The sequence below is a fragment of the Echinops telfairi genome, unplaced genomic scaffold, assembly GCF_000313985.2.
Source record: "Echinops telfairi isolate 266 unplaced genomic scaffold, ASM31398v2 ScPeMD7_7404;HRSCAF=8442, whole genome shotgun sequence".
In the NCBI taxonomy this organism is placed as follows: Eukaryota; Metazoa; Chordata; class Mammalia; order Afrosoricida; family Tenrecidae; genus Echinops; species Echinops telfairi.
This window is the reverse complement of record NW_022111304.1, coordinates 1,746,151-1,772,519: the sequence shown is the minus strand read 5'-3', so window position 1 is coordinate 1,772,519 and position 26,369 is coordinate 1,746,151. Positions and strand designations below refer to the sequence as shown.

The 26,369-nt window shown below is 49.8% G+C and overlaps 1 protein-coding gene across 2 annotated transcripts; it reads left to right on the top strand.

Moving 5' to 3' along the window:
- Positions 1-812: 812 nt before the first annotated feature.
- Positions 813-20,932, top strand: COPZ1 (COPI coat complex subunit zeta 1). Of its 2 annotated transcripts, XR_006680678.1 has the most exons (10): positions 813-859; positions 12,535-12,603; positions 13,902-13,983; positions 14,584-14,675; positions 15,777-15,832; positions 17,320-17,397; positions 17,537-17,588; positions 17,724-17,869; positions 18,789-18,827; positions 19,556-19,607. XR_006680678.1 is itself a non-coding variant. In XM_004716894.2 (9 exons), exons 1-9 carry the CDS (start codon positions 842-844, stop codon positions 19,601-19,603), a joined length of 534 nt encoding a protein of 177 aa, XP_004716951.1. In that variant the 5' UTR covers positions 813-841; the 3' UTR covers positions 19,604-20,932. The 2 variants fall into 2 exon arrangements, 1 of the variants encoding a protein (XP_004716951.1); XM_004716894.2 differs by lacking the exon at positions 17,724-17,869 and having other exon boundaries at positions 19,556-20,932.
- Positions 20,933-26,369: the final 5,437 nt, after the last annotated feature.

Sequence of the window (26,369 nt, the reverse complement as noted above, 5' to 3'; positions counted from 1 at the left end):
GGAGAGCAAATGTTTTGAGAATGATGAGGGCAATGAATGTACAAATGTGCTTTACATAATTGTTGTATGTATGGATTGTGTAAGAGTTATATGAGCCCCTAATAAAACGATTAAAAACAAAAACAAAAACTCACTAGCTTCTTGTCTTTCCTTTGGACCCAGCAGAGTTGGGCTCATCTTGGGAGATTGTGAATGTGGTTATCAATCCCTCTCCCTGAGGTTCATCTGGCTAACATTCTGTGTCTAGTTAACATCTCGTTAGCTTTCTGTGTCTCCCCACAGGACCCTCCCCGAGTGCGCAGCCTTTCTTTGAGAATGCTAACGTGATCTGATGAGGGCTCCTTGGGGAGCAAGACGAAAGGAGCGAGTGGTGGTGGTGGTCGCAGCCACAGGAGCAGGGCGGATACCACAGGGATTAGGGTAGGATTTGTCTGAAACGGCCAGTTAAAGGGTTGAGGGGAGCATAGCGCCCCCTAGAGGGTGTGTGGATTAAAATGGTTAACGCAGCCTCACGTGCTCTCTGCTCTACCAATAGAACCGTAGTAATCGCTTCCTCGGTTCCCCATGGAAACAGCCCCGCCCCACTGACCCTCCCGCCCCATTGAGTCAAGCAATCTGGGCAACTTATTGCGTGTTCAAACTGACAATCAAATACCTACGCCTTCTGATTGGACACCTTGCTTACGCTAAGCAAGCTAATACACTGATTGGCCAGTAGGGTAATGGCTGGCACTTGGTGGCCCAATGACCCATGCTTTGGGCGGGATTTCTTGTGGACGTACGTCCAATCAGCGGCGCCGTTGCTTTTGCGGCTCCACGTCGGCACCAGCTGCGGGTCAAGATGGAGGCGCTGATTTTGGTAGGAGCTGGAGGGGCAGCGGAGGCGCTGCGGGGTCCGTAGGGGCCGGGAGTCAGGGTTCGGCCTGACTGAGAGGGAGGAAAAGGGAGACTTGCGGGTAATTCTCGGGGAGCGAAGGTTCGACCTCTTCTGGAAGAAGTGGGTGGCCTACTGCAGAAACTGAAGCCTCGAATTAAGAGTAGGAAGCTGTGCCGGCAAGAAGGCGCGGAGTTAGTGGAAAGTTATGGGGAGTACATGGAGACCTTAGGATACATGGAATTAAGGGCATACTGGACTCGCGTTCTTCAGCTTCCTCCTCATTCTTAGCATCTCCTCCTAATTTGAGTTTGCACAAATCTCTAAACTTGTTCCAAAATGTGAGACCAGGTGCCAGGTGTTTCTGTCTCTGATGGCTGTCAGAATTTAACTCGTTCATCCCATCACATTTCCTCGAAAGCCTTTTCTCCTTATATCGGTTTCCTGTTAATTCCTCGTATGTATGTTTGCCGTGAGAAAGAATCACTGTTTTACCAAAGTTCTGGAATACTTTAGTCCAGTTGGCGTAGATTGTGCAATACTATTTTCCAGACTCATTATTCTTTTCTCCTTTTCCCTCCCGATTTAGATTTTAGGAGCTCCTTGATAGGATCTGATAGGCTTCCCTCTTACGGAAGTGTGGACATTCGGGTGGCTAAAGGGTCCTGGTCCTTAGGATTCCTACAGCTTGTTAATGAATCCATTCCTTCTTTGTGTTGAGTTCTGGACCTCTTTGCAGAGAAGATTTTTTTGTGTGTCTTTTCTCTGACCTAATCAAAGTACACCTTTGGACCCTCAGCAGGTAAAGCGGGTGACAGGTTCCAGTTCTCTTTCAAAATGGCAGAGAGATCATTTCTTCTCCTCAAATAGATTGGTCAGGTGTAGGTCGGAAACTTAAATTACAGGTCGTTTTTAGTATTTTTCCGTGTCCAGGTAGTTAGCCAGCATTCTTAACAGGTGAATGGAGTAAGAGAGATGCTTGCGAAGTGGTTTCTTTGGAAGCCTTTAGACAGTTTTGGATTCTCCTGTTTCTGTAGGAGACATGCCACTTTTGGTAGAGTGGAGGGTTGGTGAAAAGGGACGACCCTCCTGGTGGTGGGTTGACACAGTGGCTGCACTAGTGGGCTCAAACATCACAAAGGTGAGGCTGGGACAGGACTGAGCATCGTTCTCTTCTATTGCTGTGAGCCCAGCTCACAACACTTACCAGGAAGCCTCCTTGGAGGTAAAAAGGAGTGAAGAAGTTGGTAACTTGGGGAGGCTTTCTAGCACAAGGTGTCTGGTCTTCTGCATCATGCCGAATTGAGGGAATTCTGGTGAATTCTCCTCACCTCAGTTTCCTGTTACCACTGCCTCAGGGAAGCCCTGTTCCATGAAATAGCCCAAGGTGCTGCATTCATCATGTCCCTGCTGAGTTGGTTAGGTACCCTTGAACTTTGGTTTAAAAACGCTGTCGTCGTTGATTATGACTCATGGTGTGTTATATTAGACAATAACTCTTTATCATGCGGAGCCTGTGTAATGGACTTTGGGGAAATCTGAATGTAGGGGAAGAGTTTGCTTAAGAACGTAGTTTCAAAACTAGGGTGAAATTCTTATTTCCTCAACCTCCCAGAGTAAATCATTCTTTGATTTGACTTTCAGCCTCAACAAAATTGTCCTTTCAACCTTCAAGTTAAAAACTGGAGTTTTGGAGTACCAAAAGCAAACCAGACTCACTGTCATCGAGTCAGTTCAACTCCTAGTAACTGTTCCCATGCTGTTTCCAAGACTGTAGTCACTTTTTGTTGTTGTAATAACTTCTTACTGTGGGGCTGGTGGTGTCAAACTGCAGACCTTGCAGTTAGCCCAACGCTTGGTGTGGTGGGATATGATTGAACTGCTAACCACAAGGTCAGTGGTTTGAGCCCACCAGCCACTCTGTTGGAGAAAGATGAGGCAGTCTAGTTAAGATTGAAAGTCTAGGAAGCTCAGAGGGGCAGTTGTCCTCTGTCCTATAGGGTCACTATTGAGTCTGAACTGACTTGATGTTAGGAATTTTTAGAATATTCATAAGCATTAAGCGTTAATTTCCTATACTGAGTTTTTAGGATAGGATATGTATTTTTTTCCCTCTGAGTTAGTTCTTCCCAATATTGTATTGTTCTTTACAGTTTAATTTATTTTGGTCTCCCATTTGAAAGTGTAAATACCTTCCCCCATCTTTCCAACTTTTCTCATTGAGGTCTCATGAGAGAATTAAGCCCTGATGCCCTAGAGGGATTTATTGTGAAATGATTTAGTTTCTTTTTTCTGCATTCAAGATGGCATTAGCCATCCATGGGAGGAATTAAAAAAAAAAAGTCATTTAGATAATTTTCTGTGTTCTTTGCTTCAGATGAACTCTGGCTGAGAACCAAAACTCACTGCCATTGAGTCAATACCAACTAACAATGGCCCTTCAGGAAAGGTTAGAACTGCCCCTGTGGGTTTCCAAGGCTGTAACTCTTTTTTTCCCCTTACCTGTAACTCTTTATAGAAGTAGGAAGTCCTGTCTTTCTCTCCAGGAGCGGCCGGCGGTTTCTAACTGCTGACCTTGCGGATGGCAGCTCAATTCGTAACCACTAGCCACCAGGGCTCCCGAGAGTCAGGTGATATTTCCTCAATGTGTAGCTCTCCTCTACCCTCATGTTGCTGTCCCACCAAATTTAGTTCCATTTGATTACAAACCGTCCTTCTTCCACTGCTCCCTTGATCTCGCCCCCTCCCTCCTCTCTCAACTCGGTGCCATCTGATTCGTTGGGGGTCATCTTGATTGTTTTTTTTTAAATCAGTTTATTGGGGCTCATACAATTCATCACAATACATAGATCAATTGTGTAAAGCACATCTGTACATTTGTTGCCCTCATTATTCCCAAAATTCGCTTTCCTCTTGGGTTCCCGGTCATCTTGATTTTGAAAAGCATGAGGAATCTCCGGATCTTACTTTAATCTCTACTGAGAGTGGTCTTTAACAGAGCACTCCGTGGAGTGGCAGATTCCTGACCAAATTCCGCTGGGAAGCCTCATTTCACATCGTCTTTCCTGATGTGGTGACTCTCCTCACTTCAAGGCACACGGAATTATTGATCATAATTTACTCTCACTGTGGACATTTCAAAACACGAAATCATTTCTTGCATTTGAGTGCATTAGAAGGGGGTCCCATTTCTTTCTTGAGTTCTATATTCCAGGCCTAGTTTACAGACTGACTTATCTAATCTTTCTCAGGCCTTCAAAGACGTTTTATCTCCCTTAGCTCTGTGTTTAATAATAGTGCTTTCAGCCTCATTTTGGGCATCAGCTTCCTCTCTCGTGCTGTTTCTGCTGGCTTTTCCTTTTTCAGCTGTGAATGGAGAAGGATCTCAGGAGGTCACTGTTCTCTATTAATAACCCTGGAATCTTCAAGATGAGTGACGTGTCTCCTTCCTCCTTTACCTGGTTTCCTCAAGCCTGAATCAGACCGGCAATCTGGATCCTTAAATCTTTCCTCGTAGGTTTTATTTTTCCCTATGGATCTGAATAAGGAGCCCCGGTGGTACAATGGTTAAATGCTCCACAGATAACCCAAAGGTCCATAGTTCAAGCTCACCAGCTGTAGTCTGGGGGAGAAAAAAACCCCCAAACCGTGGTGATCTACTCCTGTAAGGTTTACAGCGTTGGGGCAGTTGTACTCTCACAGTGGGCCCCTCTACCAAACTAAGTGCAGTTCCTCAACATACTGTGAGTGAGAATCCCCCTGTGCACGCTGTGTCTCATCCAGCGTGCCCTTCCCCTCCGACTGCAGCACACAGCAACAGCAAGGGCCCGCTCTGCAGTCCCGGTCTGCGTGCTTGCCCAGGGTTTTCACCTGCTTGACTTTCAATTCTCTCCTCTCTTCCTAATAATAGTTGTGCCACGTCACAGTGACCATTCCCCAAATGTGCAGCCCCCCCCGGAACCAGGCCATCCAGAGTACACAGGGTATGTGTATGTACGGAGAAGGGACCGATACGGAATACATCAACGGCTCTTAAAGGTTGATGCTGCGCCATGGCCTTTGCTTCCTGAATCATCTTAATGGGGCTTTTGTTAAATTCCTTTGGCACTAACAGTGAAGGTACTTGGCCTAAATGCCCCCTCCCCCTGCTCTCGGCAAAAGGTATCAATTACATTAAGCCCCCAAAGCACTCCCATCTCCTTCCTGGCAGTCCCTTGTGCCCCTCTCCCAGCTGCGTCCTGGCCGGAGCCTGGCCCAGCCTGGCCCCTCCATTTCGTTAGGAGAAGCAATCTTGTTCCTGCACTGTGGAGATATATTTCTCAGCTAGGGCGCGAGCAGTGCCAGCGCTGCCCCCGGTGAGGTCCCTGGCAGCCATAAAAATTTTTATTGTGATTATGTTGGTGTCGGGGTGTCCATCTGGGTTATTGCACACCTAGTTTAATTGATTGAAGTTTAATTTATTGACACTTCAAATTAAATGATCAGAATAAACTGTGCTGTTACTCTGGCCGGCTTGTTTTAATGGTTGATTGCTGGAAGCAGACCTCGGCTTGAACTAAAACCCCCAAAGAGCAATTGACGCCGCTTCTAACTCTCCCCATGTCTTGCCCTCCAAGAAGACCTCGTTATAGATTTCCGACGTATTTATATATGTTTTTTCCCTCTCCTTCACAGTGGTGGGAAAGAGTTGGTCCCTGGCAAGGTATAAATTACATCAAAGGTCTAGGGGAGCTGTCACATGGTCAAAAAGAGGCGGAGGAGGCCCCCCTATGAAGAAAGCCAGACCCTGGAGAAGTCAGGTCCTCCTGGCGAGGCCGAGGATGGATGCGGTTACGCAGCTATTTGAGGGAGCAGAATGCCTTTATGGCAGCTTAGGGAGGGTCTTTTCCGTAAAGAGACGTGCTACTGTTTTTACTTGGTCAATGTGACTTGGTCAGAGTCAGGATTAAGCAAAAACAAACACAAACTCATTGCTAGCGTTTCGATTCTGGAAACCCACAGTTCCAGAGTGTAACTCTATGGGGACGAAAAAGCCCTGTCTTTCTCCCTTGGAGTGGCTGGTGGTTTCGAACTGCCGGCCTCGCAGTTAGCAGCCCAACTCATAACCACCACACCACCAGAGTGCCCAGGAATCAGGTTAGTGAGACGAAAACTAGTTGTGGGAAGAGGAACTTGAAGAGGCAAAGGATAGAACAGGAATAAAGATAAGAGTGCCTACCTAACTGCTTTTGCTAGAGGCATTGGGAAAGGGAGGCGGAAGGCTGGAGTCCACACACATTGTAAGGCGCCTGCACTGGTGACGGCCCTCTTAATGAGAGTCTGCCGTACACTTGGCTTTCTTAGCTCCGTTCTCCAGGGAGAAAATGCAGCTTTCTATTTCCATAAAGAGTTACAGTCTTGGAAACCCACAGGGTCAGTGTTCCCCTGTCTTAAAGGGTCACTTGAGTTGGGGTTGACTCCCTGGCAGTGAGGTTGCGTTTCTCTTGCCCTTAGAATCTGTGGCCTTTATCCCCTCTGCTGGTGTTTTTGTCTCCTCTGATTGTCTCAGGAAACCCTTCCTGTTAGGTAAGTTTGTGGGAAAATGACATTAAAAAATTTTTTTGTTTTTTTAAAAATACTTTGGAGGCTCTTAACATCTCTTGTGACAATCCATACATTCATCCAGTGTGTCAAGCACATTTGCACATATGCCACCATCATCATTTTCAAAGCATTCTCTTGTCACTTGAGCCCCTGCAATCAACTACCCATTTCTTCCCCCTCCCTCACAAACCTTTGATAAGTTATAGATTATTATTTCCATATCTTACATTATCTTCCATCGCCCCTCACCCACTTTTCCGTTATTCGTCCCCCCGGGAGGGGGTTTTAGATGGATCCTTCTGATCAGTTCTCCCTTTCTCCCCCCACCATCCCCTAATCCTACTGGCATCTCTACTCTCATTATTGGCCCTGAGGGGACTTATCTATCCTGGAATCCCTGTGGAAAAATAAATTTAGTTTTATTGAGCTATCATTGACACATCACACAATTCAGTACTTAATCATATTAACAAGGCTTGTGCCATCATCATCACAATCAACTTCGGAACATTTTCTTCTTGTACCCATTAGTGTTGACAAAATCATTCCATTTTTTAATTCCATTTTCCACAAACTTTCGCAGCCCTCTGGTTTATGTTTCAGCCAAAGCCTATGTCTTCTGTGGCTTTTTAAATTATCCCAGCATTATAGTAGATCAGTGGTTCTCAACTTTCCTAATGCCGCGACCCTTTAATACAGTTTCTCATGTTGTGGTGACCCCCCAACCATAACATTATTTGCTTTGCTACTTCATCACTGTCATTTTGCTACTGTTATGAATTGGGCGACCCCTGTGAAAGGGTCCACAGGTTGAGAACCGCTGCAGTAGATGGCCTCACTCCCAGCCAGTTGGCCTGGATAGCGCTCTACCAGTTTTTCCCATTTCCTTTCTCACTTCTTTTCCACTGCCTGATGTTCAGAGAGAGACTGACTGAAACCGAGGAGAGAGGGTAGCAATTCTCCCTTAGGAGTTGATTTGAGGAGCACATAGACTGAAAGATGAACAGAGGCTTTCGTTCAGACTTTCAGGGACCGGCTCTTTCTTTTCAGGGCCAAGGCTTGGAGGAGGTGTAAATCATGACAAACGCACGATCAAGGACACATTCGAAGTGGATCTAGCCCAGCCCATATGACTTTTCCCTTGGAGGAGGGGTATTTAACTATGAGCCGCTGGATTAGCAAATCTAGAGGCAGCAGGAACGGCTCCTCCTGCCGGAGGAGGTCGCAGGGTGTGGTGCGCAGCCCTGTTTCCACATCCATCCCTCTTCCCAGCCGTGCTGTTCTATCCCTGCATTGGCCAGGGCTCTTTGCACTTCCTTGGTAGTTGAACAGTTAGAGACTGTGTAATTCTGCGCAAGAAACTCCTCGGCTAACAGCTTTCTGAGGCCTGAGACTTGGCATCCCTGAAGAGCGAAGGACCTGGTTGTCTGTGTTGCCCTCCTCAGCTGCCGCCAGATTTAGCCATTCAAAGCTGGAAGGGTGTGGTGCTGACCTTTGCTCCCTCTGCTGGCTGTGTTCATTTTCTCAGGCATATTCGTTCATTTATGGAGGCCGCATTACTAGGTGTCAGGCAGAGGAGGGTGGAGGTGGGGTGGGGTGATTTGTAAAAGTATCACTCATTTTCCTCTTTTTCCTAGCTCTTTCCATACCGTCTTATTATCTTCAGAGAGACTCAGATTTAATTCTGAGCCCAGGTCTTTGAACTCCCTGAAATCATAAAAGATTGTGAATGTGTATTTTGGGGGAAACAAAGGTCCATAGATTTCCTCAGCTTGTCAGAGGGGTCTTCGGTAATGCAAAAAAGGTATTAACCTTAACCGGTCTGGGTCAGGCCTCTCATTTCTCCGATGGGAAGCCTAGTCCCAGAGAAGGTAGTTAATTAAACTTCAGTTAATGGCTGAGCCGCATGTCTTAGGAGTTCAGCGGCATCTTCTCCAATTGCCGTATATGAAATGACCGACTTCTCGGGGACTGTTTTCCATGTTCTGTCTGTGTCAGGGAGGCTCTTCTGGGTGGCTCTTCTTGCTGTCATTTCTTCCCAAGACGTGTTCAGTGCCTTCCACCCATTGGGCCGGTGTCAGCTGCGCAATGTTTTGTAGTGTGTATGGCTCCTGTTCTTTCTTTAGCTGTGTTTATTGGGTCTACGCAAACCCTTGAGGTAGTGCGTGAAAATTACTGTTCTCTGTCAAAGACTAGCTAATTCTCTGCTTTTTATCTAAAGTCCCTAAGCTCCTGGCTGACAAATTGGAGCCCTCCCTCCCAGAGGGAGCTCTTCATGTTGAAAATGTTGGCATGGAGTCAGGGAGCGAAATACCTGCGGAGCTACTTGGAGTTGGGCGTGAAAGCTAGGAATTGCTCCTTCTCGTGTCTCTGAACTGACCTAGTGCTCCTTCATTCATGGCACCGAAGGAAGCATCCTGTAGTTTCTAATGGATCAGGACCGATTTCCAGGGTCCTTCCTCCCCTCGACACGCCCCTAGTCTTTAGAAGGAGGTCCCTTGTGCTTTTCCGACTGTGTGCATGAGTGAGTGGACAGCGTCCTCCACCTCCACACAGCCATCTATGACCAGTCCCTCTGAGGGAGAAAGACAAGACTTCCTACTCCTGGAAAGAATTACAGCCCAGAAACCCACAGGGGCAGTTCTACCCTGCCTTACAGAAGCGGTTTCCGTTGGAATCAACGCGATGGCAGTGAGCTTGGTTTTGGAGATGAATCACGGAAGTAGTGAGGTACAGCCCTCATGCATCATCAGCTCTACCAGCTTTCAATCACTGTTCGCCGAGTCCTGTTCTGGTGACAGAGCAAGGTCTTACCCACAGTGGTGTCTTTATATATATATAACAGACTTAATTCAGCGCAGCTTCAGAGCCTTCCTCCACTACATTGAGTTACAAAATGCCCAGAGAGCTTTTTTTCAGAGCTACCTCTAAGTATCTTGCTAATAAGCCGTGGAAGCTGCAGGTCAGTTGGAAGGCCCACAGGGGGCAGCACGAGGAATGCTTCTTCCCCTTCAGTCCAGCCTGTGCTGGGGAAGGGGGTGCTGGGAATGCTGTTGGTTTCAGCGGCTCCCGAAGCCCCTGGCTGTAGCCCAGTTGTTTCCTTCTGCAGTGCTTTCTAGTTTGTTTTCTTGTTTTTATTAATAGTAAAAGCACATGGAAATCCATCAGAGCCACCCAGTCTTCCATAAGCCGCTCAGCCTGCACATCATTCCAGGCACTACCGTTAGCCTTTGAGGTGAAGTTCTGTCATACACTCAGGCTGTGGCTCTGTGAAAGTCAGTGCATCACAGAACTTTGTCTCGAAAGCTTTCTAGCAACTACCCTTTTGGAGGGCGGGAGGGAAGAAGAGACCTTTAAAAACCCTTTGAACATGGCCCTCCACTTGTAGGGTCTCTCATATTACTGAGAGAGACCCGACACATTGTATCCCTTAATGTGATAAAGGTCAATCCTAGTCCATTGTCTAGGAAACCCGTTTCTCAAGAGCTAGGAGTTATTTATAAACTTGCCCTTTGAAAAACTTAGAATAAAATTACATGATCATGTAATAGCTTCCAAGGCCTTTAAATTGGCCGGTTTTGTGGCCTGAGAGGAACTTCTGGCTCTCCCCATTCCTGAGAGGGCCGGGACCCTGGCCAGCGGCAGGGCAGTCAGGAGGCGGCAGGAGAAGCTGCTGGTTCCAGCCCTAGCCAGGGAGGGAGTGTGAAGGGAGCGTCTCCATTCTCAGCTTTCCTTCATGGGCGCCCAGCTTTGGGAGTTCTGGAGTACCTTCTTCGCCAGCCCTCATTGCAGTAGGAAGTCCGATTTGAGCCTTCTTTGCCAGCATTTTAATCTTCCCCGGAAGAGCCAGTGTTTCTAAGCTTGGGGTTTCTTTGGCAGTGTCTTCCAAGGAGCAATGAAAATAGGCAGCAGCAGATGCCAGGGATCTCTTTCTCTTTGCCGGCATGATGGTCTTAGGCACTCATGTACTGTTGGCAATCAAGGACATGGTCTGATTCTCTCAGCTGGCTGTTGGCCACGAGGGTTTTTCATTTCTTTGGGTTCCCGTTCCTTCTAGGGGTGCCAGACTGCTTGCAGAAACCAGCTGCGTGTGCCAGGTCAATGCCCAGTTGAAACCATTGGACATCTCTTTAAGGGTGCTGTGAGTGTGGGTGGAGGTACAGAGCCAATGAATTCCAAGTCCCCGTGGACCGCTGTTCTTCTATTAAGGAAATGTAATCCCATTGATGTCTCCTGGGGGTGAATTGAGGATTCAAGTTGCTGTCGAACTGAGCCTGCTTTATGGGATGATCTTTCTGTGGGGAGGTCGGAGTCAGGAGAGCTGCCTCTGTTTGAGACTGTTGGAACTCTAGAAGACTTCCCTTTGCTAATCAGAGTCTCTAGTTGAGAATGGAGTTCCTCATGCCTTGAATATCCCAGAGAGTCGTCCTTATAGAGACCTATACGGAGTGTCTATCACAGCAGAGTCAAGGTTGGTAGTATACCATCCAAAATGGCCACACCAGAAAATCCCACCTCAGCATGACGCATACTGCATCCAGACGTTTTTACTTTCAAACTTCTTATTTTTGTTTTAACAAAATTGTGAGTTTCGTGTAAATAAGTGGGAGAAAGATGAGGCTTTCTACTCCCATAAAAAATTGCAGTCTCAGAAATCCCCGGGGCAGTTCTACCCTGTTGTACAGGGTCGTTATGAGTCAGAACGGACGATGGCAGTGTGTTTTTTTTTTAGTATAAACACAAACAAACACACAGTGTTCTGGACACTTGGGATAAATCAGTCACCAAAACACAAGAATTGCTTCCCTCCAAATCAAGTGGGGAAGCGTACGTTCTCTCTAACCCTGTTAAAGAGTGGGTTCCCTTTACTCCCATTCTTAACTCCCCCAGCTAGACTTCATTCCTGACACGGGGCCATGTTCTTAGAGTCCCATTGGCAGAGATGATCATTTCAAAGGCTGCCGTTTCGGGAATGATCCTCCTCACCTTGAGTCTCTTTGTTGAGAAATGCTTGGAGAATGTGTTCGGCCCCGGTGAGGACTGTGGGTTTCCGGAGTAAGACCAGGGAAGAGGTAACAATCACAGCTTGTTCATAGAACAGGAAGGAGTATCAGTGGGGAGTAATGTTGGTCAGACAGGAATGTGAGGCTGGAAACTCCTCCATGCACATACTACTGCCGCATCCTTCTTCCCTTTTTTTGCCTCCTGGGTAGTAGATTTCCCTAGACATTGCAGGGAGAGAGCATCTGATCACAACACGTTCTGGAAAATTACATGCTTGCAAACGAAGAAGGGCAGTGTTTGCGTGTAGCCATCAAGGCTGAGGCTCCAATTCCTGCATGAGAATACTTGTCCTCAAAATTTGACTTTGGGTAGTAAACGAAAACTTGCCTCCTCTTACTCTCTCCGGGCCTCAGTGTTTTCCAGCTCGATCCTCTTCTCATGGCTTCGTAACCACCCCAGCGTTCAGTGTAGTTGGGGGTGTAGTAGGTGGCTTGGGATCGCAGAAGATGAATGTTTCACTGGACCGCCGTGCAGGCTTGGGACTGGAGTGTGTGTGTGCATGCACGCATGCACGCAGAGTTCCCTCAGCTCAGAGTATGGGTGGCTTAGGGAAGGCGTGCTGCGTACCTCTGCATTGCTGTTGCAATAGCTCTACAGAAATAGCCTAGTACTCTAGCGCGTTCAGCCCTATTTTCAGATGGCCTTGTGCAGTGCTTATTAATTAATCTGGTCACATTCCCTACTTACTTGGGCTTGGGAGCCCAGGGAGGGTCATTTGGAAATAACGGTAGGCCCCACCTTGATTAAGCTCTCCATGAGTCTGGTGCAGATAAACGGTTTCTCGGGTGCTGCTTGGAGACCTTTGTTCAGCTGCTGTTTCCCTCCATTCAGCTCACTCACCACTTGGTTGTTCTTGGAGGGAAATGTCTAAATCCCATCGGATTGGGGTAGGAGACCTACAGAAGCCCCATTGTATACCCTTGTAACCCAGAGGGACCAAGGGGAAGGGATCTGGTGTCCCGCTGGTGGTGGCAGCTTTCAGGACTGAAGAAGATGTGTTCATGTCTCTTTAGGAACCCTCCCTGTATACTGTCAAAGCCATCCTGATTCTGGACAACGATGGAGATCGACTCTTTGCAAAGGTGAGATTCCCTTTTTAAGCTAGCTTCGGAATAGGACATCAACTTATCCCGAGGTTTGAATCTTGGGATTGACTCTATTGATCCATATTTCTTACTATTAAAATTTCAACAGGTTTTCCATCTTACCTTGACCACCTAGATAGAATCTGAGCTGCTTCTGTTTCTTAGTTGCTCATCTTCCCTACGTGCTGTCTTTGACCGTGGTGGCGTCCTTTGCTATCTGTAGGAGAGCAGGGAAGAGCTTCAGAGTCGTGGGTGTCTGACCAGAGCAGAGGCTAGACCTGTGAAGCCATCTTCACCTGCCCATCCTTCCTGTTGCCTTTCCTTCGACCCTGTCATCCTGCCTGGGTTTTTCTAGGAAACTCTTGGAAGTCCAAGGTGCCAGCCAGGGGTCTGTAGTCACCATCTAGCTTGTTTTGTCTTGACTTCCCCAGGGTGATGTTTCTAACTTCAGGTCTGTTGTAAAAGGAGAAAGGACACCCCTCTCTTCTCCCTCCGTATTCGTCCCCTCCTGTAGAAATTTCTTCTGTCCCTAGTGTATTAACTCTGGGCGCGCATAGCATAAATCAATCAGCAGGTAGAGATTAGTTTAGAATTCACCAGCTGTTCCTTCCTGTAATTGGATGTAACTATGCAGGACACCTTTTGAAACAGTTATCCAGTTACTAAATGCCAGACCTGTCATAGGTCTTCAGCTGACTGCGACGGATTAGCCCCTAAAGAGCAGAACGATTTAGCAGCCTCATCTCCTCCCCCTTGCCAGGGAGAGCTTGGAGCGGGCTCAGTGGCATACTGGAGTGCCACCGCCTTCTTTCCGGTTGTCGGAGGGAAAGATAAGCCGTGAGAGCAGCGGGCAGGGTTTTGCCGCCTCTCTCCACTCCTTGGCTTCACATAGGAAGTGGGAGTCGGAAAGAAGCGGGCTGGTGCCTCTGGCATTCTTTGGCACTGCTCCCCAACCCAGGGCAGCTTCTGGGAAGCACGTGTGGAGGAAGGGCCTCAGGAGAGCGCTGCTAGAACGGAGATGGGAACAGAGCCGCCTTTGTGAGGCGCGTGGGGCTCCCGCCTTTCCCCAGTGTGGGGATATTAAGCCAAGGGCCTTTATTTATTTCTGTTCTGGCATCAGATGACTCACTGCCCATTCTCTGCCTCTGCCGCCCTTCTTGTTCCATGTGCGTATTTATCCTTTGCCCTGTGCCTTGAAGCAGAGCAATCCCAAGATCCCAGGACAAAACACAGTCACTAATCATTCTGGGCTCCCGCTCTAATGACCCAACCCCGTCTCCTTTCCCTCTGACCAGTACTATGATGACACCTACCCCAGTGTCAAGGAGCAGAAGGCCTTTGAGAAGAACATTTTCAACAAGACTCACCGGACGGACAGTAGGTCATTTTCCTTTCACTACTCCCTGTGTCAGGGGAACCATGGTGGGAAGGGGGCGGCCCGACAAGATGACGAAGAGAGGATGAAATGACTCTGCCTCCTTCTTCTTCTTCTTCTTCTTCTTTCCCCTCCTCCCCTCATATAATAAACTCTTCAGAAATGTAATGGGGAGGTGAGCGTACCTCACGCGGGAATACCGTGCTGGAAGGTTGGCTGTTAGCTACCTGTCTAGTCCTTGGATTTATGAGCCTCACTTGACAAATTTAACTGCAGCTCTGCTTATTGTACCGCATCCATTAGGGCAGGTAAATGGAAGTCTGTAAAGGTGACCGCTCTGCAGTTTCACCTCCGAAAGATCGACTAGTATCCTGTCTCATACACAAGGAGGGAAATAAGGGATAGTCGGGGAGTAGAGGAGAAAATGCATTCAGACTCCCCCCAAGTTTATGTTTCTCCTTTGCTCTCTCCTAGAACACAAAACAAGTCTGCTTTGGGGCCACAGGAGCGGGCCGGGTCATTTTGGCCTGTTACCTCTGCCTCCCTCGAATAGCTCCCACCTTCTTATTTCAGGCCACTCACTGTTCCCCCTCCCTCCCCAGGTGAAATTGCCCTCCTGGAAGGCCTGACAGTGGTTTATAAAAGCAGTATTGATCTCTATTTCTATGTGATTGGCAGCTCCTATGAAAATGAGGTAAGCATGCCCACCTTGGACCACACTTCCGACGCCACAAGCATGGGGTCCTAGGAATGGGTGCCTGGTCCCTCTGACTTCTCAGAGACCAGCTTCACAAGCATGGCCCTGCCATTGAACCGCCTACGAAAGATTTCCTAGATGGATCGTGTATCTCCGAATAGGAGATATGATGTATGTTTCAGTACATGCTAATGTGTATCTTGGATAGTGTTTTAAAATGGGTTTCTGAGGTAGGGTCAAAGTTGCGGGGGTAGCTCTGGCTTTGAAGGGTTCCTACCTGACCAGCCTTGATTCAGCCAGCCAGCCCCCCGGGTTATGGTGAAGCCATATATTCTGAATGGACCACTTGGGAAGGCTGTGGGCGTGGTCCTCACCCACTTTCCTGTGTGCATGGAAAGCTACTTACCATGGATGGTAGTGGTAAATGGTAGCGATTGCTGGGAGAGTAGAGAAGTGAAAATGAACATTTCTATCTCCAGATAATTTGAAGCCAAAGGAAAAATTTAAGGGAACCAATGCTATAGGGAAATTGTAAATACATGTTTCTTTAAACCTTGCAACATTGTTGTGAATTATGTCGTTAGTATTTTTGTTTTACAGATGAGGAACCATTGCTGAATCACTTGTGTTTGACCATTATTGAAATATAAAAGTGATTTCATGTGGTTCAACCTAATAACTTTCACAGGGTCACTTATCTAGAAAATGGGTCTGTCTGGTTCTAGAGCGCATGCTGTTTCCTCTCATTCTGCTGCCTCCCTTGGACCTCAGCTTATTGCTTGATTAGTGATTTCTCTCCCTAAGACATCAGGTAACAGCTGTATCGTTTGTAAACATACTTAGAGAACTGTCACATGAAGGTGCTGTTAGAACATTCCTCCAGCAAAAAGAGACCTCAGGTTTGGGTCTTACGTAGCCCAGGTAACTTCTGTGAGAAACCACAGGTGCAGTCTTGCTCACCCTTCCACCCTAGGCGTTTGGTTCTTTGGGAAAGTCTGCATTTTGATGCTTAACAAATTAGAGGGTTTTGCGTTCAGATAGTTTTCTTCGTTCGTGTCCTTGCACCTTATCTTCTGTTTCCTGTGTGTCTCCCAACAGCTGATGCTCATGGCTGTTCTGAACTGTCTCTTCGACTCCTTGAGCCAGATGCTGAGGTGAGCAGGCCATTCTTTGATGTTGGCTTGGGAGCTAAAGTAACTGGGACTTAGGGATTTATAGATCAGTAGAAGCCTCGAAAGTTGGGCCTATTTCTTCAGTGTTATTCATACTGACAGGAAGAGCTAGATAGAAACCATACCTTTCCAGGAAGTGTTTCTCCTGCCTTGGAAGATGATTAGATAAGACGGAGTAGACTCCTCTCCTCTGTGTCTGCTCTTGTATTCCCTGGTAGCTCTGGTCTCTGTCAGAGTTTTAAAAACCTTCTGGGTGCTTGCTTGGGCTTCGTTCTTTACGTAAAAGCAAACAAAAACTGCCATCAAGTTAATTCCAACTTACAGTGACCTTATAGGACAGATTAGAACTGTGTCTTAGTGTTTTTGAGGTTGCAACTCTTCCCCTTAACTCTCAGGCAGCCTCATTTTCTCCCACTGTGTAGCTGGGGAGTTTGAACCACTGACCTTGCGGTTAGCAGCCCTATTCCTAGCCCACAGGGCCACCGGGGCTCTTACTTATTTACCTTAGAGTAGGGCAAGTACAAGCATGGGCCATGTCCCAGAGGAAACCTGAGTTCTTGGGAATGGAAGCAACGCTCCAAACTTTTGCCTTCTGGCCCTTAATTTGTTCCTTCTGTAGAAGAGGACCCTCTCCTCTTCCATCTCCCACCAGCCCTCTGGTCCTCAAGGACATGGGCAGTAGAAGAGATAAAAGATTCTTTTCTTGAAAGCATCCACGGATCTGAACTTCATTTCCCCAGCAGCTCCCAAGTGAACCCAGTACAGACAGCCATCCGGAGCAGAGCAGCAGGCGCGCTCAGCCGGGCGAGTGGCTCAGATTTCCTCGGGAAGGGTGATTTATGTCTTAGCTAGGTGAATGAGTAGACTTCGGTTTCGGATGATCTAGTAAAGAAGTCAAACTGCTGACGGATGTGACTGGCCACATGCACCAACCACCGACTCTGGGGCTGGTGGATGAGAGGAGGCCCCTAATCATTCTCCTCCTCATCCCCAGGTTGGGAGGGAGAGGGCTGAGGGGGAGGGAGAGAGACTTAGGAGGTTTGTCAGTGCTTGGTGCAAAGAGTTTACCCTCAGGCCCTTCCCTACCTCTCTCACCGCCTCCAGATTGGGGTTTAGCTTTGTGTATTTTCCACCCTTTTCCACCCACGGATGTCAGTGTTTGTGAGCAGTGTGAGGCTCAGCATCATGACAGGCAGGGAAGAGAGAATAGATCTTGGCAATCAACCCTTGAACAAACAGAAACTGGCTGTATCTTAAAAATATATTCCTGTCCTTGCTCAGCAAGTAGGATTAGGCAGGGATTCCAAGTGGATTGGAGGTGAAGTTCCTCTTCAGTTTTTTGTACCCCTTTGTCTGTCTGTGTGGTTGGTGCAGACATTGATTGGTCAAGTTTGGGACCCCCAGCTCAGACAATGTCATAGGTTTCTTTCACTTACAGGCTGGTTTTTCTCTTTTCTTTCGGGGGTCAGGAAAAATGTAGAAAAGCGAGCTCTCCTGGAGAACATGGAAGGGCTCTTCTTGGCTGTGGATGAAATCGTGGATGGAGGGTGAGTTCCGTGCCCCAGCTGAACCTCCTGGGGCCTGAGGTCAGGTGATGGAGTGACTGCCCCTCTTACTGCATGTGGGCCGACCAGTCCGTTGACCCTTCAGGAAAAGTGAACAATGACCTCTTTTCTGTCTTTGCAGGGTAATCCTAGAGAGTGATCCTCAGCAAGTAGTACACCGGGTGGCATTAAGGGTAAGTGGGGGTGTGCTCCCTGTATCCTTTCATCCACTCGCAGACACCTTCCAGGGCCACACCTGCTGAGTGATTTCTTACTTAAATGCATCTAAGGGTCAGTGCTCTTTGAATATAACCTCCTTCCCCTTTCAGATTCTCATCCCAAAGAAGGGAAGCAAAATGAATCAATTTCTGCACCTGTCACGGTGCCTAACATCTCAAAGTCTTTACACAAACTGGACATGTAATATATATTCAATGAATTAATTAAAGAAAGAAACTTTCTGAGGGAACTTGAGGTAGGTTTATTCTTTTTGGTGTGGATCCCAGTCATCTGAGGCAGACAAATGGCTTCCTTCCTTACCTATTACAGTTTTTGGTACCTATGATTATCAGAGACAACTTCTTTGTCAGTCCTTTTGGGTCGGAGTCAGGGAAGGAAAGGGCCTGTTGAGCTAGCCCCAGAAGGTCCCCTCCAGGTCTGCTGGGGAGATGATGGGGTTGCAGAAGAGTTGGTGACATGGTGAGGGGTGGTTGTAGAGATGTCTGAGCACAGCAGCTCTCCCCATTCATAGAATGTCCCGGCTCTGACCTCCACCGAGTGAAGGCTGACAGTATCGGGTAATGGGAAATCTTCTCCCTTAACTGCCGTGGGCTCCATTTGCATAGTTTAATCTTCTCCTCTAACATATGTCTCTGTGGCAAGAGAGAGGGCCCCCACCACCAACCCCCCTTCCCTTCTCAGGCTGCTGTTGCAGCAGTTTATTTCTTCAAATTAACATGCTGTCGTTACCCATCAGGCCTTGCGGGATCCATTAAACTACCCCTGGCTCCCCCTCATCCTTTCCCTAGCCATATTGATATTCAGAGACAGTCTTCTCAGACTAGGGAATCAGGCCCCCCACCCTTCAGTTGAGGGAGTTGAAGATCAAATAACTTGCTAATGACTTGGACTGGGATACATTTTTTAAGTCCTCCTACCTTAAAAGAGGGGAATGGATGAAATGGCCCTATTTTTGGCTCACAGAGCCTTAGGCCAAGTGAAATTTTGACTGTATCATGGTGATTCCCCCTTCCCGGGTAGGACAGAGAATTATAGGGCCTCTGCCCTTTGCTTTAGTCTAAAGAAATCTCTTCCTTCTCCACTGCCCAACACCAATGAGGTCCTACTCCAGTTTTCCCCTGGGCTGAATGCCTGCTTGTCTCTCTGTGTCACAGGGTGAAGATGTGCCCCTAACGGAGCAGACAGTATCTCAGGTATGGCCCCCTCCCCTCACCTGGGTCACTCAGATGCTTGAATGGCACTAGAGACTAGAAGACACATCCTCCTAGGCTCCTCCCTCTTCTTTTTTTGTTTGCTCTTTCTTACTCCAGATAACTGGGACACATACAGTCAACTGCTTCCTCCCCTTACCCCCAACTCCTATCCCGTTCCCCGTGAGCGTGGCTGCCAGCCTTGCTCTACCCTTCACACCCTCCCTGCCTGCTGCCTCACTCAATGATTTATTCCCCAGCAGAGGCTTGCCTTAAGCAGATGGTCTGTGTGCACACACACTCACGCTCTCTCTCTCTCTCTCTCTGTTATTATTCAAATGAGGGCCAGGCTGGAAATGCATATTCCAGGATATGCAGATCCATCCTGCTACCTTGACTGCAGAAAGATTGTCTACCTGAGTGGGGGTGGGGCAAGGGAAGGATGCTGCTTTCTACCCACTGGGCAGTCTCACCTAGAAGTCCATCTGGATGTGCTACTACTGCCCTCCTCTCTAACGTATGTCTAGTAACCCCCACTTCTTTCCTTTTTTTCGTCTTTCCAAAATTGACAATTCTCTCGGGGCCTAGAGAGCTGCTTCCCATTCCTCTATCCTTCTGGGTTTTCTATCCCCATCTTCTAAGGGTAGGGAAGGCAAGTGCGGGAAGGGGATCCCATTCTCACCCCACACTCCTCCCCCCAGCCTCCCCCACAGCCCCCTTTGTCTCCACAGGTGCTGCAGTCAGCCAAAGAACAGATCAAGTGGTCACTGCTTCGGTGAAGACCCCGCTGTTCCTGGCTCCTCACCTCCCTGCAAACATCGCATGTCTACTGTGACTTCTCACCTACGCCCCCAGACCTGACGCTCTCAGGGTCATCTTGGGGAACACAGGGGTCCTTAAAACTCCATGCTATTTGTGATTGTGCCCTCGCTCACACACGCTCTGTCTCTTTCTCCCTGTCTTGTCTCGGAGTAAAACTCCACTAGATCAGACACAGGACGAGGGAAACACCCTCTCCCTTTCTAGGCTGGATTATACTCCCCTGTTCTCCTGCCCTCCTGTATTTCCTCCTCGACGTCTGTGCCCTTTGCTGCAACCACACTTCAGATCAAAGCAGGAGAAGGAATGTGCTGTGTGTTTCCCTCCCTGTGCCCGGCCTTCATCCAGCAGCCATATGTTCAGCAAGCGGAGGGAGAGAGAATTCTTCTCTATCGACTGATGGCCTGGCTGAGAGTCCAGAATGAGTGGAGGGCAGGGAGGGGTGCACCCAGCTTTGCCCCCACACTGGCTTCAGCATTTTCTCCCATTCCTTCTTATTGTGCTGTCTGCCAGTCTTGGAGAAGAGATTGAGAACAACTCCTCATAGGGCAGACACAGAGTAGAAGAAATCGTGATTTAAATTTTATTGGATAGAGCTTATAAAACCTGCATTTCAGTCACAGCTGCACACTGCGATGGGCTGTGAATGTGCGTTGTGGGAGTGTCCATCTCTTGGTCCACTACCTTCACTGTCCACCTTCACCCCCTGGGGGATCTTCTCCTGGCTTGTCCTCTTTGTGCTCTGGAGCAAGGCCATCTTCGGGAACTAAAACTCCATTCTAGTCTTGGGAAGAAGAGTTTCTGCTCAGAACTGGGGAGGGGATAGAATTTATGACTTGGATCTCTGGGCTCTCCACACCCTAAGCTCCCGCACAAGTATGTCCGTCCTCTGCCTAAGTCTGCAGTCTCTCAGCTGCTTAACCCTCTCCTCTCTCCACCTTTGCTTTGCGCACATCCAAGCGTTTGGACACTTCTCTGACCCAGGTTGGTGAGAGGTGTCTCTTTTCATCAAGCTTTTGGGGTTTGGATTTCCCTAAGAAGGTGGAATCACCCACCCTTGGGTCTAATTTTCTCCACTGAAAACTTTCTCCCCCCACACACAAAAAAATCTCACAAAAAACTTCTTGAGACTGAAGGGTTCTCTCCTCCTCACTAACTGCCAATTCTTCTAGGGGACAGTGGGCAGATGACTGGGCATACTTTGTGTAAGAGACGTATGGAGTCGGGAGATTGCCACCTTCATACAGAGCTCCATGTCAAGAGGAATAAAACAGGTTTCTTTTTCCAAACTGCCTTTGTGTAATGTTTCTGCTCCTCCCTTTTTGGCAGCACCTCCCATTCCTCCAGCCCCCCTCACTCCCCACCTTAGAATATTTCTTCCCGTCTACCTGGGAGACTCCCTCAGCATCCCCTCCCCATCCCTAATTTACGGGACTGTTTGCCTCCTTGGCATCTCTCAGTCCCCTTGCCTGGAAATTGGCGCCAGGGGTGGGGTGGGGATGGTATTTTCTCAGTGGGAGTCCCAGGGAACGGAGTTCTCCCCCCACCCCCACCCCCACCCCCCAAAGCCAGCTGCCTGCTCCCGCCTCAGCCATTAGTAACCCTGAGCCTCGCACCTGCGTGGGGGCTCTCCTCCAGCCCCGCTCCCTTCCTGCGCCTCCCACTCCTGCTCTGAAATGGCGCTGAGCGGGTTATTTATCTGAGCCAGCGCCGCTCCAGAAGGTCAGGACGGTGGTGTAAATAACCTCTTCTCGCCATTTCCCCGTTCCTCCAGAGCCTGCGCCCCTCCCCCTCCCCCACCTTTATTCTCACAAATGAATGTGGCTGGGCTGCCGCAGAGCCTGGCCCTGCATCTTAATGGGGCGGTGAGCTCACAAGATGGATTTAGCTGGGGTTTTATGGTTGCCGCGGCGACAGGAGAATGCTTTGGTTTTCTTTCCCCCATCCTCTGCAGGATTTTAAGGGGGAGGGGGCCAGTGTGGGGAGCACTCCTCTCCAGTGCAATTTGAAGGGTCGCCTCGGTCACCTCTACCACTCAGAAGGTGGGCCTGCAGACCCAGGATTAAGCAAGAGCATGAATTAGGGCTTCAGATAGGGAAGCAGGCGCCAGCATCAGGAGGGCAGACGTTGCCCGGTCTGGTCTGCCTTTTCCGTGGGAACCTGGCAGTTAGAGCTCAGCAGCCTGTGCCTGGCCCCCCTCGTTGCAGGTGAGAGGAGAAAAGGCCTGGTGGAGCACCCTGCAGTCCTGCCCTGAGAGTTGAAGTTGGCGTCTTGGAGGTGGGAGAAGCAGTGCCCGCCAGCTTTACCAGTCTCATCTGGCCTTACCAGATCCTCCAGCATTGATCAGTGATGGTGCAGTTTTCTTCCATCCCCAAGCTGGGAATTCTCTGAGCCTGGCCTGGTTTGAACTTCCCCTACCTTCTGTGTTTCTTACTGGGGATAGAATTCACCAGGGGTCCTGGCCTATCATTTTCTTTCAGGCTTTGAGCAAACTCACCACCCCAGCACTGACTGAGTAGAAAATGGAAGGGTCAGATTCGCTCCCTCCCTAGGCCAGTTTCTGCTGGATTCTGGGCCTCTGTCTTTCTTCTGTGGTGAGCTCTTCTCTCTCCCCCAGGGGACCCTGAGAGGCCCCTCCTCCCCCCTTCACCCCCTTTCCTTCCCTTTGGCTGGGAAAGTGGCTGCAGCCTGAATGGTGGCAGACACCTGCCTGCCAGATGTGACTGCTCCCCCTTCTGCCCAGCTCCCAGGGTCTCTCCTTTCCTTACCCCACTGAGCGGAGCCAGAGGGAGCCCCCCCCCCAATCCAGGGTGATTTAGTGCTGCAGCTTCTTGCCTCAAGTGCCTCCCCCCAACTCCAACTCGCCCCTCCACCCCCCATTGCCCAGGCCTCCTCCCTCACCACTCCTGCTGCTGCCACCTTCCTGGTACTGCCTTGCCTCCCCCCAGTCCCCACCCCGGTAGCTGCTGGACTGTGTAAGCCCCAGCCCCAGGGATGAATGGGTAGGGCAGGGTGATGGCCAGGGTCTCACACAGGGCAGAGTGCATCAGCAGTGTGAGGACAGTGGCAGCCAGAGCTGATGTCATTCTAACTAGGGGAAGGAAGACAGGAGGGGGTGGGTGAGTGAGTGGGGAAGGAACCAGCACTCTAAGACCTAAGACCACAGAGAACTTCCTAGGGGGAGGTTAGGGGAGGGGGCAGAATCAGCATTTCCCTAGTCAGGCCTCCTGATCTTGTCTTGGGATCAGTGTTTCCAAGCGCTTCTCACCCTGACCCCCACACATATTTAAAGGAAACCCTAAGGCCTCCCCATTATCTTTTTTCGCTTTAGTGTTCATCCTTCTGTGTCTTCTATTAACCTCTCCTCCCACCTTACCCCACCTAGTTAGGCTTGGCTCTTTGGTCACCTGGGGCTTGCCCTCCTCCCCCCACTTCCACACCATATCAAAACCCGATAGGACCCCAGATCTTCTACCCAAACAGGGACGCACATCAAGCCTCTCTGCTTCCCATCCTTCCTTGCAACCTGATGCAGGGGGTGGGGTGGGGGTGTTCCCCCAGGGCCAGAGCAGGGGGCTGAGGAGTGGGAGTGAACAGGAGGGGTGGCTGGGCCAGTCCATGGGAGTAGCAGAGCCAGGGCAGATGGAGAGTCCAAGGGAGGGGGTGAAGGGCAGGAAAATAGAGAAACAAAAGGAGACCAAAAAAAACGGAGAGACAAAGCATCTGAGAGCTCACAGCAAGTGAGAATGGCAGACAGGAGTGTGAGAAACTGACACGGGGAAGAGAAGGTGCGGAGAAGAGAGGTGGAGACTGGAAAGTCGCAAAAGAAGGCCACTGGGGAGCAGCCGGCGAGGGAGAGGCTGGCTGGCTCTGCAGGGTTCTCACTGCTGCTGCTGGGCACAGCCATGCATGTGCTGTGTGTGTGTGTGTGTGTGTGTGTATGTGTGTGTGTGTGTGTGTGTGTGTGTGTGTCCGTGGGCATGCACAGAGAGGCATTTGTGGTGGGATTAGGGATGACTCCCACAACTGAGATCCTCCCGTTTCTTTCAGAGGTCTTTCTCCTACACCAAACTCCTCCGTATCCCAGCATTCCTGATGTTCGGGGCGGGGGTAGGGGGGGAGGCATTCCCAAGGTGTTTTCACCCACATCTCCGGAATCCTGGCTTTCTGGTTTGGTTTAGAGTGCTGCTTTGCTGGACCGTGCAGCCAGGATCTGTTGTCGGGAGGTGCATTCCCTCACTGCCCACCAGCTGCTCCCGTCCATCCCCTCCCACTCTGCTTGTATCTCCCCTCCTCCACACTGACCCCTTCCCCAGCCTCTGACCCCCCAGCCTGCCTGGGGCCCGGGTCTGGAAAGGGAGACAAAGACAGGATTTATAGCTGGTATAGAGAAGCAGCCAGAGCCCAGTGCTGAGGGCAATGGCTGACCTCTCGCTGGGAGGGGAGGGTGCACTGGGCCGGATGCTGGGAGTCTGGAAGCCTGGGTTGCAGGGGCCCCTATTCGCCACCCCCAGTTCCCCAGCTCGAGCCCTGCTCTCCTCCTCCTTTCCCCCTTGTCCCCAAAGACGTAGAAAACAGAAAAGCGGGTAGTCCTGAGGTGATTCTAGGCCTCGGAGGAGGGGAGAGAAGAGATTGATGCCCTAGGGGCATTGTCTTATGAAACCTGAGGAAGATTCATTCAGGAACCATGGACACTCAGACACCAGCTGCCTCCAGGCCTCGGAAGGCCGACAGGTTTAGCACTGCAACACATAAGCTGGAGAAGGACTTCCCTCCGCTGCAGAAAGGGACTCGCTCAAGAACAGACTCTCTGACTGCCAGCAGAGAGACACGTAGGGAGAAGGATAGGTCTGGAAAGGTGGGAGTCAGTCTCACTTGAAGTCAGTGTAAGATGTGGACCTCCCCAAGGGTGATGAGCTCCAGGTAGTCAAGCTGATTGTTTGCAGGACTAGGAAGGGGTCATTACCACGGGTGAGCTGGAGAGAGAGGGACTTCCCTCTAATGAGAGACTTCCTCTAATGTATCAGGGACTTTCCCAGAACTGGCTCTGAGGACAGTCGGGAGGAAGCTAAGGGTGGTTATGGACCCTGCAAGATGTGAAGCAGCCTCATGCGGAAGCATAAGGAAGAAAGTAAGGGTTACTACCGCCAGGCCCCTTAAGAAAGTCTGGCTTGCTCCCTGAGTACCCCAACTCCCTCCTAAAAAGTGTGAAGGTGCAGCAGGGCCCTGCCTTTACAGGAAATAAATTCTTGACCTGAAGTTGTCTACTCAGCAGACAGGGTGTGTGCTCAAGAGGGAATGGCATGACCTAGGAGTTTCCAAGAAATCGGCCCATCTATCTTACAGTGGACAGCTCCTGCAGCTTCTCTGACTGCCCTTGGAGGCCCACCAACCCCTCCAAGTTCCAGTTGCCAGAGGCTTCCATAAACCCCATCCCCAAGGCTCCCACATCCCTTCCATCCTCTGGCCCCCCTCCATCCTGCTTCTCTCCTCACCCCAACCTCTCCCTACTATTCTGGGAGAAAACTTCCAGAATTCCCTCCAAAAGAGACAGTGCTACAGGAAGGGCCACTGGGAGCCTCTGGTCTACTGTGCTTCTCACACTCTTCCCAGCCCATTCCAGCCTGAACTCTGCGGGTCCGCGGGTCCACGTGCGGCGCTTTCCGCCCAAACGCCTCTGCACGCCCACACCATTTCCTCAATTCCTGCTGGGAAGCTGAAAATTGGAAATCTTCAAGGGAAGGAAGGGGTCCTGGATAAGGAGGAGCGATTGGGAGAGGACAAAAGAATTGGGAGGGAGGGTTGCTGGATGAGGAAGAAACCCCGGAAAAAGAGGAGAGCATCTCCTTTTCCTTATTCCCTCCCCCCAATTGAGGAGGCAGATTTACAGCTTTGGTTTGGGGAGGGGGGGTGAGCATAAGGAAGACAGATCTGCAGCTCTGCCCTCTGAGTGTCTGGGTACTTAGCTTTAACTCCCCCATTAGCATCAATCCCCATCTTGCTGCCCATCCATCTTCTGACATCAGCTCCTTCCCCTCTCTGTAGCCCAGGCTTTCTGACCCTAAGTGGCTCTTAAAGGGCCAGTCTAGACCTTCCTCCCTCCCTCCCTCCTTCCTCCTCCTCTGGGCAGAACAGTCTGATGTGTGTGTATGTATGTGTGCACGCATGTGCGCACATGCCCGAGGGCATACGCATGTGCACTGTGAGCATCCTGCTGAGGCCAGAGAAGATGGAAGGCATTCTGGTGGGCGAGGTGGGAGATGGGGACTCTGCCTAGCCTTATCTCTGTTCTCCTTAGACCTACCTGTATTAGGAACCCCCAACTTTTTTCATTAGCCACCCAAGCCAAGAGCAAGCCCTCTGTCTGGGCTGGGTCACTGACACGTGGCTTTGGAGCTGAGGGCTAAGACGCAGGCTGGATCTAGGGGGACAGACTCCCTCTGCCTGGAGGCCCAAGGCAAGGGCTGTGCAGCACTACGGACTGTTTTTAATTCTCAGCCAGCAGTGGGGGTGAACAGGTTGGGGGCCAGCTCCTAGGAGATGCCCTAAGCCCCACATTCCTAACCTCCTCTCCCAGGGACCTAAACTGTGGTCTGTGGAATGGATTTCAAATTTTCCTCTCCCTGGGCTTGGGGGGTGGGGGTGGTGTGTGTGTGTGTGTGTGTGTGTGTGTGTGTGTGAGAGGCCAGAGAAACTGGCTCTTCTTCCTTACTCCTCAGCAACTGA

Bases quoted from the DNA above. Each gene is read 5' to 3' on its own strand.
- COPZ1 (XM_004716894.2), top strand. The intron at 13,984-14,583 runs GTAGGTCATTTT...CTCCCTCCCCAG, and splicing joins CAAGACTCACCGGACGGACA to GTGAAATTGCCCTCCTGGAA. The intron at 18,828-19,555 runs GTATGGCCCCCT...TTGTCTCCACAG, and splicing joins CGGAGCAGACAGTATCTCAG to GTGCTGCAGTCAGCCAAAGA.